The sequence below is a fragment of the Muscardinus avellanarius genome (genome assembly GCF_963383645.1).
Source record: "Muscardinus avellanarius genome assembly, chromosome: 3".
Classification (NCBI taxonomy): domain Eukaryota; kingdom Metazoa; phylum Chordata; class Mammalia; order Rodentia; family Gliridae; genus Muscardinus; species Muscardinus avellanarius.
The window spans coordinates 160,373,387-160,390,890 of NC_137788.1; the positions used below are offsets into that span (position 1 = coordinate 160,373,387).

A 17,504-nucleotide genomic window follows, 5' to 3' on the forward strand; every position below is an offset into this window, starting at 1 on the left:
CCAGTGGACATAACAGAAACTGTACGAACCAACCCAAGAAGGGAACATGATCCTCACATCTTCTATATTTACAGATTTTTTGCTTGTATGTCTACTAATCTTTGAGGTAGGCTAGATCTCTTCCCTTGTGTACATTTATCCTTCCTCTTTGTAGTCTTAAGTTTTAGCTTTATACATACATATATCTATATCTATATCTATATCTATCTATCTATCTATCTATCTATCTATCTATCTATCTATCTATCTATTGCAGTACTGAGGATGGAACCCAGGGGCATTCTACCTTCGAGCTACACCCTCAGCCCTATTTTTTATTCTTTACTTTGAAACAGGGCCTCACTGAGTTGCAGAGGGCCTCACCAAGTAGCTGAGGCTGGGCACAAACCGCGATCCCCCTGTCTCAGCCTCCCAAAGGCTGGGATTACAAGGGTGCGCCCCACGCCCGGCCCCAGTGTTGTTAGAACATCTGCTAAGAGTTGGGTTGGCAAATGTTCTCTAACAAAAGCCAACATCATGACTGTGGGCACCTTCGGCTCTTTGATTGTTAACGTTTTCACCAGTATTTAAAATTCTTTCTGTGTCAGGGAGTCCTCGGGATGCTTGGCCTTTGGTATTACTAGAAATGGAAGTTCGTACCATCTTTTAACATTTTAATTGTCTTTGGGGATAATTTGTTCGTAATTTAGAAAAAATATTTAGATTACCAAACAGATTATGAAAAAGTCAAATAATAAACAGACTGGGGGTTAAAAATATTGTCAAAATTCTAGAGGATAAATTTAGGATTATTTTTTATAAAAATCTATGATAGCATTAAAAAATTAGAAAAAATACTTAAAATTACCCTGTTTAAAAACAAATAGATTGTAGCCGGGCGTGTTGGCGCAGGCTTGAAATCCCCTCACTTGGGAGGCGAAGACAGGAGGATCGCACAGGTTCAAAGCCAGCCTCGCTGGCTTAAGAGACCCTGTTTCCAAATTAAATATAAAATAGGTCTGGGAGTGTAGCCCAGAGGAAAAAGGGTTCCATCCCCAGTACACCAAAAAAAAAAAAAAAGTACACACACAACACACACACACACACACACACACACATATAAAATCAAATAATAAACACATTGGGAATTTTAAAAAGAAATTGTTCAGATCCTGGAGGGGAAATTTAGGATTATTTTGGGGAAATAATCTATAATGACATTTTAAAAATTGTTGTATATCGAGGTAAGAAAAAGAAATGCTGAGTTACAAATGTTAAGAGGAAAGCTGGAATGGAAATACAGATATATTTTTGAACATGACTTGTTTCTCAAAATACATTTTATTACTTATGTTCAAAAATTCAAGGCACACATATATTCCGGGGCAGCTTTGGCTACCAGCACACTGAGCAGGGCAGGCAGCACAAGTATCCTCAAGTACACTTTTGTTCCTACTGGCTGGCGTGGCTGGACCTGAGGAAGTCATTTCAGGAGAGCTTTCCCTCTTCCCTGGGTCTATTTTTTCCTTCGCATCAACATTTAGTATTTTATTGGCAAAGTGAACTAGGAGAGAGACAAATCTCATCTTTTTGTTGCATTTGCCAGCAGAAGAAATAAACCCGGTTAGACTGAGATGCTTCACAAATGTGTCCAGCGGAAGTGGAGTTCGTGCTTCACCTGCATACACTGGGACAATCACCTTCTTTTGTTCTTAAACTAGCAGAGTTTGGGGGGAGGTAACAGCACTGATCCCTTGAAACAACAGAAGTGAGGACAAGCCATCATCCCGCAATACTAACGCACACGGGGCTAACAGTGGGGTTTTCTGACAACCATGTATAACTTACTGACTCCTTCAGTACTGTGTTCAAGAAAGTGGAAATGTCAGTGTACTTTTCCAGAATGAGAGCTTAGAGGGAAACTTTCAGGCGGGCACAGAAGGCTGGTGCGTTAAATGTCTTCCTTTCTAGCGCTGAGCACAAGATAGATTGAGCCATCAAACACAGATTGCAAAATTCCAACCCTTATTTCGGAAGTGAAGATTAGCTCAAAACAGATGTCCATAAAACAGGTCAATAAAGCTTGCCATAAAACGAAAACAGCGATGCTCATAGGCAAAGAAAGATCCAAAGAGCCACGGAAAGGAAATCAAGAAACCACGGAGCTCTTTATGAAGAAGGGAAGCCCCGCCACCCAGGAGTGGCTTGCTCCTCCCCCTTTCGCAGATTAGTAAACATTTTTCTATGAACAGCCCCAGAGTTGACTAGAATTACATAAGCTCTTGATTTAAACACGCTGGCGCTTGCACACACATTTACCATTCAATCATCTCACAAGTACTTGTTCTGAGCTTCAAGGAGAGAGAGAGAGAGAGAGAGAGAGAGAGAGAGAGAGAGAGAAAGAAGAGAAGAGAGGAGGGGAGGGGAGGGGAGGGGAGGGGAGGGGAGGAGAGGAGAGAGAGGGGAGAGAGGAGAGAGACAGAGTGGGGGAGAGAGAGAAGAGAGAAGAGAGAGAGGGAAGGGAGAGGGGAGAGAGAGGAGAGATAGAAGAAAGAGGAGAGAGAGAAAGGAGAGAGACAGGGGGGAGAGAGAGAAAGAGAGAGAAGAGAGGGGAGGGAGAGGGGAGAGAGAGAGGAGAGATAGAAGAGAAAGAGAAGAGAAGAGAGAGACAGAGAGAGACAGAGAGAGACAGAGAGAGACAGAGAGAGAGAGAGAGAGGAGAGACCCAGGCCCCGATTTCCAAAGGCCTTGGCAGAGCACACCGGGCCAGTTCTACCTGTGCTGACCCTCGTATCTATTCCTGTGCAGAAGCCTGTAGAGATGATCAAAGCGTTCCTTGAACCTACAGCTGCGCGTGTGTTGGACCAAGGGTCCCTAGCAGGTGAAGGCTGAAGGGGCAGAGGGCTCATGGGCAGAGCACACCCTGGCAGGTGTGACCCAAGGTAATGAACGCGAGGGGGCGGGGAATGGGAAACAAATGCCAGGTGCTGTGTTGCACAGGCAGCAACCCAAACAAGTCACAACTGGCCACCGCAGGTAGCTTGGCCACGAGACTTTCCCGACTGGCTTTGTGGGACCAATAACCTTCCATGGTTGGTCGGGATGCGCTTTCTCTCTGCCTCTCCTTGAGTAAGCCTTCTGGGTAGCGAGCTGCTGCAGAGGCCAGGTGAGCCTTGGCCCTGGCCTCCCGTGCTGCTGGGTTTAAATTGATTCCTGAGAGCCATGGAGGCTCCTATCCGGGTGGGAACAAGGCAGCCACACCACAGTGCAGCCTTTGCCTCGGGAGAGGATGGGGAGCCCAGGAGAGAAGGTGAGGCCAGACCTTCTCGCTGGGCAAGAGATGGGGCCCGGGAGAGCAGGGCTGGGCCGATCTGGGGAGGCACGCTACGAGTCCAGGTGACATTTAGAGAGTAAATGTAACCCACATGCATGCGTCAAAGGCTGCATCATGAACTCTCGTGAGTGATGTGTAAGGGAAAGAACTTGTTTTCTTAGTGTGCCCTTGGAGTGAGTGCAGCGCCTTGGTGAGGTGCTGCGTAGCCGTAGGAAGAAGAACTGCAGAATCTCAGAGATAACCGGAAGGTGGAATTGATTCTGGGCAAGTTCAAGATCAAGAAATCCTTATTGCTATTACTGACTTTTTAGGGCGATGGACCAACATAGATTATAACCCTGAAGACTTTATAATTACTCATAGAGAATTTTTTTTCTTTTCATGCTGGGGATTGAAGCCACGGGCACTGTACCCCCAAGCTACACTCCCAAGCCCTTTTTATTTTCTATATTGACACATGGTCTTGCTAAGTTGCTGAGTTTAGTCTCGAACCTGTGATCCTCTTCTCTCAGCCTCCCGAGTACTGGGATTTCTGTCCCTGCCTTCATGCCTGGCTCTCACAGAAGATCTGTCCATCTAGAACCTTCCTATGTTTGTCCTGGGTATGGTGGCGCACGCTTGTAATCTCAGTGCGTGGGAGGCTGAGACAGGAAGATCACACAGGTTCAAAGCCAACCTTAGCAACTTAGTGAGAACCTGTTTACAAATAAATTATAAAATAGGAATAGGGTGTTGCCCAGAGGTAGGAAGCCCCTGGGTTCCACCCCCCAGTACTACACACACACACAAATAAAACCTTCCTATATTTGAGCTTCACACAGGCTCAGGGAAGTACCTAGCATTAGTCCTCCCATATAGGTGTGGAAACTGGGACTGTTGTGTGACCGGGCCAGCAAGTGGCCAGTGGAGGTCTGATGATTCTTGACGGATGGTCCCAAGGTCCACATCCTGAGCGACAACTCCAGTATAAGCAGCGGCCTGGTTGCCTCCCACCACCCACTTGCTCCTCGGAGGCTGGCTGGACCACAGTTCCAGTGTAGACTTTCTAACCTATCTCTGTCCCTCTCTCTACAGCTTACTTTGCAAGTTTGGACAAAAGCGCTACAATTCCGAGTGGTCCTCTTTGATCTGGCCCCGGCTTTGGCCTTCAGGTTCGTGGGAAGGAAAGAAGCAAAGATGGGGGCTCCATGTAAGCAAAGGGAGGGCCAGGTGTACTGGGCTGAGCTCCAAAGGGAGGGTCAGGTGTACTGGGCTGAGCTCCAAAGAAAGCCGAGAGGTGTGGGGACGGCTGCAATAGCTCTGACCCCGGGAGCTCGCCCAAGTGCACACAAAAGCCACTGGGAAGCCAGCAGAGTTGAGGCTTAGTACCTCCCCCAAACAGTTTGAAAACAAAAGCTGTTGATAAGCACATTTTTATCTGCTTTACTTGGTGATGGTGGTGGGGGAAACACAGTTGTCTCAGGAGAAGAAAGGAAAAACGGTACCTGCTGGTTTTTGAAAGAGTTTTCTACTGGGCCATCCCTGGATTCTGTTGTTTCCAAAGTCCGGGGACTGCCAGAATTCACAGCCAGCTTAATCTCCCATAAAGACATGGAGGCAGGCCTCTACCAGTAACTCCTGGTCTGAAATTTCCCCACAGGGAAAATGGACCAGTTCCTAAAACCTATGGTAAATATCTATACTTGTAGTGGTGGGTGCGGAGAGAGGAAAAGAAAAAGGACCTGTGTTGCCATGCCAACCCCATTCAGGATGCATTAGGGATGTTCCTTCCCTGGGGGGGGGTTTAGTACCCACAAAGTCTCTTAGTCTAGTAGAGCTAGTACTGGGACCTGCCTGGTGGCCCCGAGTACAGAATCATATACATCATGGTATTTGCTCTGCAATCCTTGACCTTCTGTTTGTTGGTCCTATCATGATACCCACCTTCCTGAATTTTAATTATGTTTCATTACAAATCATTTGTACTTCTGTATTGAACTGCCTTTTCAGTCTCTTCTAGTGGGGTGCTGTGGAGACAGGCTGTGTTGGGCTCTGAGTTACTCTCTGTTGTCTAGAAGGGTGGAGTGTCCTGAGTGCAGCTCAGTGGTAGAGCACCCCTGTATTCCAAACCCACTGCAACGTCCCTCCCCCCAACACATGTGGCTGGAGTGGAGCTCTGTGGTAGAGTATTTGCCTAGCATGCCTGAGGCCCTGGGTTTCATCCCCAGCACTGTAAGAAAAGAAACAAGGTAACCAATATTCCAAAGTCACTTCCTAATTATTTCACTCTGCCTCATAGTCACCTAGGATCTACCGAGAGCTATCCTGTGTCTACAGTGGGAAAGCTAGCTAACAATGGCAGTTGTGCATCTCTTCCCAACCCCACTCCCATCGCTGCCACCTGGTAACTTGTATTCAAATAATGCGGCAGAAGGCCATTAGCCTGAGGTGGCCGCAGCCCCTGGGTTCCTACATGAACACACCCAAACCTTAATCAGACTCAATTCCTGGAAGTGACTAATTTAAAAGATAATGAAACGTCAGCCAATCCGGGATGGCCAATAGGTCACTCGTCTTGAGCTTCCTACCAGAAGAGTCCAAACCAGGCAACGCCCTCAAAGTTTAACCAATCAAATAATTCCTTTGCTCACCCTATAAAAGCTTCCCCTTTGGCCCTCAACCAGAGAAGTCAAACTGCTTGGCTCATGAATCTCAGGTTGCTCAAATCGACTCTTCAGAATGTTAACATGTCTCCCTGTGTCTTTTTTTTTTTTTTTTTTTTTTTTTTGGTGGTGGTACTGGGGTTCCTGGAAGCCCTCCTACCTCCGGGCTACACTCCCAGACCTATTTTATATTTTTGAAACAGGGTCTCTTATGCCAGCGCGGCTGGCTCCAAACCTGCGCGATCCTCCTGTCTCCGCCTCCCAAGTGCGGGGATTACAAGCATGCACCACCATGCCCGGCCTTCCCTGTGTCTTTTAACACGTAAAATCAGACACGATGGGAGTATTTCCACATGGAAACAAATACTACACATCAGGGCTTGCTTATTGTTGCTTGTCTAGACTTAGGGATGGAGAAATGCCTGTCATATAATATAGATTAAGCTTACAGATGTGCTGTGCCTGTAGCCATTATGTTGTGGATGGCATACAACAGCACCAGGGGAGATGCTGGTCCTGTACTTACACTAGCACCTCATTCAGCAGAAGAGGGTGCTCATGTCCTTGGGGAATGAAGGTCTTATACATCTTTGCTTTTGCTCTGACAAATATGGCAGCCAGTATTTATGTTGGAAAGTCAGGTGCTTATGAACTGCTCCTATAGATTGGCTAGGGATATCAGAATTTGGCAGAAAGAAATGAAAGCATTCTCTGAGAATTAAGTGGCTACATGAAATTTACAATATAGCTTCTATCTTATTGTAAAATTGTATGGTATATTACCCTCCTCCTCCTCCTCCTCCTCCTCCTCCTCCTCCTCCTCCTCCTCCTCCTTCTTCTTCTTCTTCTTCTTCTTCTTCTTCTTCTCCTCCTCTTTCCTCCTCTCTCCCTCTCTCTCCCCCTCTCCCTCTCTGTCTGTTTTGGGATGGAACCCAGAGGCATTTTACCTCTGAGCTACACACCCAGCCCTATTTTTACTTTTATTTTATTTTATTTTTTGCAGTTGGAACTGCTGATGGAACCCAAGGGCATTCTACCTCCGAGTGATACCCCCAGCCCTACTTTTTATTCTTTATTTTGAAACAGGGTCTCACTGAGTTGCAAAGGGCATTACTAAGTGGCTGAGGCTGTCCGTGAACTGCAATCCTCCTGTCTCAGCCTGCTGAATGTTGGGATTATAAGCATGCGCCACCACGCCTGGCTTACTTTTTTAATTCTGAAACAGGGTCTCTATAAGTTGCTGAGGGCCTTGCTAAGTTGCTGAGGCTGGCTGCAAACCTGTGGTCCTCTTCTCTTAGCCTCTCAAATACTGGCATTACAGGCATTTGTCACCATGCCTGGCTTACATTTCCCTTTATCAATAAAGTTTATAATAAACTTATGAGATCTATGTCTGCCTATACATAATTATGATACAGGCACTCACAATTTCCCTCCAGAGTCCTGGTTGTTAAATAGCACATAGGACGGTATGGCCCAGGGGCAGGGGAAAAGGGGATGTGATGGCATGCCTCAGGTAACACCTAAATGAACAGGCTTCTTAATGATCACGAAACTGTAGTAAAGTCAACTGCAACTTGTAAACAGGGTAGACAAGGGGCATAAACTATGACCACAGGCCCGCTGCACTCAGAACACAACACACCATTCAGCAATGTATTTTCTTTTGCAATATCATGGCAGGGTTTGAGTAGCTGTCACAGAGGTCAGAAAACATATTTATTATCTGGAACTTTACACAAATTCTGGCCAACCCACAGGATAGATAGAGGGACCTGAAAAAAGCCATCTGTGAATTACTCGAGTTTGTCCAAACATTTTCACAAATATTTTTCTAATTTTAATGTTATGTGTGCTGGTACTGGGAAATGGCTTTGGGAAATAGCTTTGGTGCGGTGTAGACACTCAGGCAGGTAGGAGCAGGCAGCTGTTACCCCGCAGAGTTCCGGGCACCAAAAGCGATTAGCAAGAACACAAGAAAGTTGTACCCCAGGGCCTTCGTATTTTAAAGACAAGCTTTACTTAATAACTTATAGCAGACAGGCTAAAATTCTCTAAGAATGCAGGAGGATGGTACAGGTCTTCTCAGAGAAGTCAGATGCCATGTGACTACTGACTCTGGTAACCAAGTAACACACATTTTGGTCTTGCACCCAAGACCAGGTCAGGCTCACATTTATAGGAAGAAAGCTTTTGGTTAAGCAGGATGTAAGATAGTATAGTGAATCCTCATAATCACATCAAAAGGCTTGCCCCGGAGAACTGGCAGATCTACACCTAGTCGGGTCAGGAAGACTATTGGTTAAGAAAGGATGAGAGATAATAATCTTTATAAAAACTGCTCGGTATTCAAAAACTTCAGTGTCTTACTTTCAAGACACTCCACCACACTTTCTCTGATGTGGTGCTTTATTCCTCTGTCCCTTCTTTCTACCTTTGTAATAATAAAAGTTGCTTAAGCTCGCAGCAGTTCTGGCTATTTTTTTCTCTAAAAGTAGCTAGGAACAAGAACCCGTGGTTCCATCTCACACTGTTACATTATGATTGTTCTTTTTTTTTGTCAAACAGAAGTTTTTCATTTTATGCACATTCCTCTATCAGGATAAATACTTTCTTCCAAATTGGTTAGCCAGTTGTCAATCGCTCTTACTTAAAACTTCATTCTGTCCCCACAAATCTGAAGTGCTATAGAGTTGGGTTCTGGATCCATGGATTCCCACTTCAGATTAAACCAACTTCAGATTAAAAATATCTGAAAGCCATATAGAATCCAGTGTAATAAGTAGTTAAGCATTTAAATTGTATTTGGTATCATAATGCATCCAGAGATGATTTAAGGTATACAAAAGAACGTGTGCAGATTCTTTGCAAATATTACATCATATTAGGCCAGGCGTGGTGGTGCACGCTTGTAATCCCAGCATTTGGGAGCCCGAGACAGGAGGATTGCAGCTTGAAGCCAGCCTCAGCTAATTAGTGAGGCCCTCTGAAACTCAGTGAGACCCTGTTTCAAAGTAAAGAATAAAGACTGGGCTGGGGGTGTAGCTCGGAGTACGAATGCCCTTGGGTTCCATCCCCAGACCCGAAGGAAAAAAAAAAAAAAGAAAGAAAAGAAGAAGAGGAGGAGGAGGAGGAGTTCAATTCAGTTGTACTGGATGCAAAAATGAATGAAAAATTACCTGCATGTGCAGGCTGAGAAGCGGGGTCTACACCTATTTCTCTTCCTTACCTGTCTCCCGGAGGAGCTCGATCATGGGAGAAGGGACAGCCTTTCTCCTTGGTCTAGGAAGCCAAGAGGAGAAGGGATGACTAACCCCTGCTCAGTGTTAGGAAGTGGTTTTAAAACTAATTGCACCAGCCAAGTTCAATCTGACAAGAGGTAGCATTATCCACGTTAGCATATGAGTCAGATCACTTAATGACTTAATAAACCCCTGGTCTTATCCAAGATTTTCAAGTACTTTTTACACAGCATACCATTAAAATTGAGCTGCTTTTCCTTTTCCTTTTTTTTTTTTAAAAAAAACAATTAAGTTGTAGCAATTTGAGAGAGGTTGAAATGAATGTACACAGAAAGGAGGCACTTACTCTGAAAGCAGGTTCTTGGATTGCTCTAAGGAAATGCAGATGGCGCAGCTCTTTCTGGGCCACACCTGTGTATTTACATCACACGAAGCCAGCGGTGCCCTTGGACTCACCAGCTGCCCCACCAGATGGCCAGGCCGTGGAAGACCCTGCCATTGGGAGTCAGTTTACACCTCTGTACTGGCACTCACAAGGCAGCTGGTGGGCCCTGTTACTCCAGGGATCCTCAACTCCAGACTCTGAATCCTAGAATGGGTGTGAAGCCTCAGTCACCCAGTCTCTTCACAGACTGAGGTGTGCAACAGACACCATTGGACTGTCTTGAGCACATCAGCGCTGGAAATCTTCTTGCCTCCCCCAGCAGACTGGTTGAAACACAGTCCTCTCTCCCTCCCTCTGACACTCCTCTATATACAATCATGTATACACAAGAGTGCACTAATGTACACATAGGAGATAGAACCTCTTCATCCAAACTTCAGTTATAATGCCCTCCAAGAAGCTTCTTGTCTGCCTTGGCATAACCTCTTGGGTGTGCCCTCATTGGGAACATTTCTTCCTCTGGAACCTGGGGAGGCCCACCCCCGGGAAGAGCTGAGTGAAGTGCATAACCCTGGGGGCATTGCATGACACACTCCTTTACAAACACTGAAAAAACAGCAATACCCCCTGGTCAGCCTCTCTTTCCTTGGGTGCACAAGAAGCCAACTGGGGGTATTTATCATCTGGGATGAAGAGGAAACCAGGCCCTGAACGCATTAGTCCACCATTGTAGCTGCATGCTTTCTGCCCTTCTAAGGTAAGAAGGAACAAATGAACAGAGGGAGCTCCTGAAAATCTGGCAAACTTTAAGGTGGACGCATTTCTACAAGCCCTTTCTTGTTCCCTCAGCTGGAAGGCACCCCTCCCCGAACTCCAGGGCAGCCCCTGCCCTGTCAGCCATTGGGGCCTGAGGCCCTGAATGTGCCGTTATTGGTTCCTGCAAACTGAGCTGCACCTTAGGGTTTGCTGTGTCCCTTGAACGTCTGCATGGCACCTAGCCCGTGGCAGAACATTCTCAAGACTCATTGGTTAAGTGCCCATTGGGACACACTGACCTACCTGTTTTGCCCTGGCAGAAGGGTCTGGAAATTCAAAACAATGCAGCCAATAACACCTGCCTGCACTTGCTGTTTCTGGCATACATCGTGTTCTGGTGGCTCTTTGCAGGGTGAAACATGCTTAGAATAAACCTGCCCTGGACGTCATCATAGGAATGTGCAAGGTCTCTGTGACAATAATGGGGAATGTGTTCTCACCTCCAGATTCTAGTAGGTCATGGATTAGCAGAGCTACAAGAACTCATGAGATGTTTATTCTGCTCCTTTCTTAACTTAAAAACAAAGACCCAGATTCTAAACATGCTTAACCAACCAAAACCAAAATAAAGAAAAATTTCATTTAGAATAGTACCAGAAAGAAAAAAATACTTAGGAATAAGTTTAAGAAAGGCTATGAAAACTGTCTATAAAAACCTATAGAAAAATGCTGAGCAAAGTTAAAAAAGAGTTAAATAAATGGAAAAGCATCCATGTTCATGGATGGGGAGACTCAATATTGTTAAGATGACAGGATTCCCCAAATGAATTCAATCTCTATCAATATCCCAACCACACTTTTTTTTTTAACAAGCATATAAGCTTAACCTAAAATTCACATGGACTTGCAAGGGACCCAGAACAGCTAAAATAATAAGTTGAGCTGGGCGTGGTGGCGCATGCTTGTAATCCCAGTACTTGGGAGGCTGAGACAGAAGGATCTCGGTTTGTGGGCAGCCTCAGCTACTCAGTAGTCCATCCGCAACTTAGTGAGACTTTGTTTTAAAAGAAAGAATAAAAGAAAAATAGGGCTTGGGGTGTAGCTTGGAGGTAGAATGCTCCTGGGTTCCATCCCCAGTACCCCCCCTCCCCACATACTAAATAATAAAGTAGATGGACTAACACTTTCTGATTTTGAAATTTCCTACAAAGCTACAGTAACAAAAATAGCATGTTACTGTGATGAGGATAGACATACAGATCAAAGGAAGAGAACTGAGGGCTAGGAACAAACCCTGATATCTATAGTCAACATGATACCAAGTTCATACAATGAGGGAGAGAAATGTCTTTATGACAGTGTTTGGATAACTAGTTAGCCTCATGCAAAATGATTAATTTGGATACTTTATGCAATATACAAACATTAATTCAAAATGGATCAAAGACCTACATGTAAGCGCTAAAACTATAAAACTATTCAAAGAAAACACAAAAGTAACCTTTGTGACCTTGGGTTAAGCCAAGTGTCTTAAACATGATGCCAAATTCACAAACAACAACAATAAAAATAAGTTGGACTTCATCAAAACTTTGGTGCATCAAAGAACACCACTGCCCGAGTGAAAAGACAACTGACAGAATGGGGAAAATATTTGCAAGTCATTTATCTGATTAAAAAACTCTTACAACTCAACACAAAAAGGCAAATAACTCAATTTAAAAAAAACTGGCAAAAGTCTTGAACAAACATCTCTCCAAAGAAGATAAGCAAATGAGCAACAAGAACATGAAAAGATGCTTAACATCATTAGTCATCAGGGAAACGCAGATCAAAACCACAGATACCACTTCACACTCACTAGAATGGCTATTGAAAAAGTAAATAACTAGTGCTAGGGAGAATGTGGGAAACTGGACCTCTAATACATTACTGGTGGGATGTGAAATGGTGCAGGCAATGTGGCAAATAGTCTGGCCGTTCCTCAAAAGAAAAAAAAATAATAAACTAAAATAAACACAGGGCTGTGTATGGACGGAGCTCAGTGTTAGAACACTTCCTTAGCATGCACGAAGTCCTGGATTCAGTCCCCATCACCAACACCCCAACCCCACACACAGGTACACACGAAATGTTAAACACAGAGTTACCCCGTGACACAGCAATCCCACTCCTAGCTATAAAACTAGGAGAAATTAAAATACATGTATATGAATGTTCATACAAGCAATTCACAGTAGCCAAAAGGTGGAACTGACCTAGGTGTTCATCAATGGGTGAATGGTAAGCAATGAATGGAAGTGTGTTCAATGAAATACTGTTTGGCCATCAAGTCATGCAGTTCTGGTGCATACTATACTACAAACAATCTTTGGAACATGTTGAGTGAAAGAAGCCAGATGCAAAATGCCATACACCATGCTATTCCATTTATATACAGTGTCCAGATTAGACAAATTCAGAGACAAAAAGTACATTAGAGCCTTGCAGGGGCTGGGAGGAGAGGAGGGAGTGGGGAGTGACTGCTCAGTGGTTACGGGGTTTCACTTGGGGGAATGGAAATGTTCTGGAATCAGATGGCAGGGACGGCTGTATAACACTGCAAACGTACTGCGAGCTACCGGACCGCACGCCTAAAATGATTAAGATGGCCAATGCTCTGCTGTGACTTTTACCTCCATAAAACAAAGAGGCGCCCGAGACGCTGCAGTTGAAGAGGCCTAGAGTTAAAAGGGTGGGGATACAAATGCTGTCATGGATGCGTGCGAGCCACTGACCTTGTTTCTCCGGGTTGCGGACCTGGGATGGGATGTCTTGTATTTCCAAGGTCCATTCTCCTTCTGCCTTCTCTCCCCAACAGTGGACAGTCATGAATTCCCAGTTCGTAAACCCTTCATTGGAAAAATCCAGCAATCTGTAATCGGAGATGCGTGTTAGTAAAGAAAGGTCCTGATCCCAGATGGCCAATCAAAGGGACCAGCTTGAGGAGGGCTCCATCTTGGCAGGAGGAATTACTCCTCAGAAGCCTGTGCAGCCCAGCAGAAGTACCCCCACCCCAGGACGAGGGGGCAGAAGAGGGAAACGTATGGTGTGCAGGTTTTCAAAGTCTCACAGCTGTTTCACCTTCGTTACATATTGGGCTCCCTAACATTCCGGCAGGCAGGCAGGCAGGCTTCACATGCCCAATAAAAGATGGGGCCTAAGTCTCCAAGGCCTCCTCCTGGACATGGCTGCAGGTCCCACCACCTGTAACTACTGAGCTGTCTCTATGGAGACATGGGGCATCCTGACTCTTCTGTATTCTTTCCACTGCTAGCAGGTGTTTAAGGGGTCACCAACCAACGTCCTCATGCTGGCATTTTCCTGCAGTTGTATGCTCCTTGCCCACTCCAGGACCCTTCTCAGAACCACGCCCCTAGAGCCTGGATGCACAAAGGCATCTGGACAAAGGTTGGGTCACATGGCCCAGTAAGCCCAAAGAAGACGCACACCTTTCGAAACTGCGCTTTTGGGATGAATACCGCATCCCCAATTTTTTTCTTAGAGCCAGTTTGGTGCATGGTTCTTACCCATCAGTCAAAACGAACAACTACTTACACTTGTAGAAAGGGTACTGAGCCTGAATCTCCAGAGCCAACCCAGTTGCTATGGTTGCATGTGGGGGATGGCGACAGCCCTGCTTGTATTCTAGGAAGGCTCTCTTGATGAGCAGTGAGAGGTGGAGGCTCTGAGCCCGCCCTGCGAAGCCCCCTCGCAGGCGCCAACGAGCCTCCCTTTGCCCTTCCAGACGGGCGGGTCTCCTGTGGCTGTTCTTACCATTCCCTGCACCTTTGGCCTCTGCTTCTCAGGCTCTGCTCAAGTAGAGACAGGAAGAAACTAGCTGCCACCCCCTTCTCCCCAGCCCTAGTGTCCTCGCTCTTTGTTCTTTGAAGGAAAAATCCCAGGCTTTTCTTTCCTCTTCTGTCTTCACAGTCTCATTTTCTATCTTTCTTTGGAATAAGAAATAATTAACATAGGGCTCTTTACTGACTATCAGAAATTTGAATGCATTAAGTCCCGTGTGATGTGAGATCCCATTCCCGATTTGGGGGTCCTCTGAGCACTTGATGTCTAAAGGCGTTGGCCAACAGGAACTTCTTTGCAGCAAAAATGGGGGTGGGAAACATCCTGTGCTTTCTGCTAAGAAACGGCCAAGGACGAGGCTGTTCTTCACACGCAAAGCCAGGTGGAACCCGACACATGGGGACAGAACAAGGACAAACTGTCTTTTAATTGCTGAGGTCCTTGAGAATGCCAATGTGCTCTTAGTGAAGAAAAAAAGAAAGAAGAAACTGGCAACCTGAAAAGGCTGTGGAATTAATATGGGAACTAAAGTAAAAGGTAATAGATACGAAAACCTGAATCTTGATAGAACTATGAAATCTACTTTAGCAAAAAACAAATCCTCAAGACTCAGGTGACTGCCAAGCGGCCTCAGGGCCATTCTGTAAAGTGCTTGATGCCAGGTACCTAGCAACTGGGCAGTGCCAAATCCACCCGCAGGATCCGATCCCCACCATCCCCAGGGGGCCGGGAAGGAAAAAGCACGGACAGGGAGGAGGGATGCAGGGTTCTGGAAGGTTCCGGCAGGTCAAGGAGTAGGGATTTGGGATGCTGGAAGGTTCTAACAGGGCAGAGAGGAGGGATGTGGGATGCTGGAAGGTTCCGACAGGTCAGATGGCTGGACGGACGTCAGTAGGACATGAAGGGCAGCCTGGCACCTGTGCCGAGCATGTTTATCTATATGATCACATTCAACTCTTGTAATATTCTTAATGTTTACAGATGAGTGAAATGACATTTCCAGAGGCAAGGAAGAAAGAGAAGCCAGTGGCTGGAAACTGGAAGCATGAGCTGGAGTCTCTGAGGTCAAGGTCACAGCTGCCTGGCCTCCAAGCTCCAGTGTGGGTCCACCTAGGCCAGCTCCATCTGCCTGTGAGCAGGGGTCACAGGCTCAGCTGCCTCCAGGTGCAGGTGTGGCCAGGGAAAAATGGAAGGGGGGTCAGGCAAGGTGCAGGGGGCTGCTGAAGACGATTCGCGCCTGGGCTTAGCTCCAGGCAGGGGTGCACGGGGACGGAGGCCTAGTTCTGGAGAGCGTCCAGCTTTGCAAGATCTTCTGGGTGAAATCTCTAAAATTTATTTATTTTAATTAATTAATTAACTAATTTTTTGGGGGGTGGTACTGGGGTTACTGGAAGCCCTTCTTCCTCTAGGCTGCAATCCCAGACCCATTTTATTTTTGGAAACAGGGTCTCTTACGCCACTGTGGCTGGCTTCAAACCTGTGTGATCCTCCTGTCTCCTCCTTCCAAGCATGAGGATTACAAGCATGCGCCACCACACTCAGCTAATCTCTAACATTTAAACAAGAATAAATCTTCAGGGAGCAAATCAGGAAGCTTTGGCTGATGGCTGGCAACCCCTAAGGCCAGGCCTCCCCTCAGGAAGGGAGAGTGCTTCCAGGGTCGTTCTGCTAGGAGAGTGGGCCTCTGGGAGGGAGCTGATGGAACCTGGTGGGATCTGGTAGGGGCTTAGCATGGTGGCTGAGCTCATGGAACCCTTATGGCCAGGCCCTGGTCTCAGGATCCCTTCTAGTACACTGAGGACAGAGCTGGCTGGGGCTGCCGCGTGGGCTGCTGGCCCTGGAAACTGGGCAGAGGCGTAGAGGGCTGTTATGGTTTGGATCTGAACTGTGTCCCAGAAAACAGCCCATGTGTTGGCAATGTGGAAATGGTCAAAGGTGAAATAATCCAATTGGAGCTCTGACCTCATTAGTGGGTAAAGCCATTGGTGGATTGATAATCTGAATGGATTAACTGGGTCTTAACTGTAGGCAGGAAGGGTGTGGCTACAGGAAGTGGTCACTGGGGTATGGCCTTGGTGACTGTATCTGTCCCTAGGTCCTCTCCTCTCTTCTTCTTCTTCTTCTTCTTCTTCTTCTTCTTCTTCTTCTTCTTCTTCTTCTTCTTCTTCTTCTTCTTCTTCTCCTCCTCCTCCTCCTCCTCCTCCTCCTCCTCCTCCTCCTCCTCCTCCTCCTTCTTCTTCTTCTTCTCCTTCTCCTCTTCCTCCTCCTTCATTTCTCTCTCTCTCTCTCTCTCTCTCTCTCTCTCTCTCTCTCTTTCTCTTTCCCTTTCTTCCTCTCTTTCCTCCATGCTGCTCTGAGCAGCTTTCCTCTGCCACACTCGGCCACTGTGATGTTTCTGATTTGGAGTCTGCCAGCCATTGACTGATCCTCTGAAACCATGAGCCAAATAAACCTTTCATCTTCCTGGTTGTCCTTGTCAGATAATTTGGTCAAAGCAACAAAAAGTTAACTGACACAAGGGCATAGCAGCCTCGGGACGGAGCCTCGGTGGCTTCTCATTGCTGTCGAGTGTCATATGAAGCAGGAAAATCTGTCTTAAGGTGAGCAGGGTGGGCTTGGTCTGAGAGCTTGACCTCTACAACTTTACACCCTTATTCCTGGATCTCCACGGCTCCCTGGCAAGCCCAGAGCACTTGGGCAGGGTGCACCTGTTCATAAGTGCTTCCTCTTGAGCCGGAGGCACACTTAGCTCAAGTTTTCAAGAGTAGCTGGAAACGCTAATTTGTATTTCAAGCTTGCTATTTCTTGCCTCCGTGTCATAGCTAGAGAGAGACAAAAGGGGGCTCCAATTTTCCCCTGGTCCTCCCAGTTCCTGCACATTCCTCCGCTGGCCGAGCCTCCAAGCACTAGCCCTCATTTTTAAGTTTGTGGAAGAAATGACTTTATTACCCTTCCACAGCCGTGCACAGGCACAAAGCTTTGAGAATGGGCATCTGTGTCTGAGCACCAGTGTCTAGGGGGGAAGGTTTCAGAGAGCACCTGGGGCGCCTTTCCCACCCTGCACCCAGGCCTGGGCAGAGCCCTGGCGTGAAGGTTCTACAGAGCAGCCCACCATAGGTGGAGGGCACTCCGGGAGGCCAACGATGCTCCTTGGATACACGCTCTTGCTTCAGAGGCCAATGGAATAGACGGCCAGGAACTGCAAGGTGCCTCCAAGAGCGGCAAAGGTACAGTCAGCATCCCGTCAACGTCCCCATTACACAAACCTGCAACGCTGCCTTTGTCATTTCTCTCCCCAAATGAGAGCTTGCTAGGATTTTTTT

At 46.5% G+C, this 17,504-nt stretch overlaps 1 protein-coding gene across 1 annotated transcript in view; it reads right to left on the reverse strand.

Annotated features, from left to right (window-relative positions):
- Positions 1-17,504, reverse strand: part of PCSK6 (proprotein convertase subtilisin/kexin type 6) — a gene marked incomplete at both ends in the record, with an annotated part of 187,514 nt that overhangs the window by 41,913 nt on the left and 128,097 nt on the right. Inside the window, one exon of the mRNA XM_080691856.1 lies at positions 13,116-13,252. Within this exon, the coding sequence (XP_080547982.1) occupies positions 13,116-13,252 (137 nt within the window). The remainder of the gene's footprint in view (positions 1-13,115; positions 13,253-17,504) is intronic.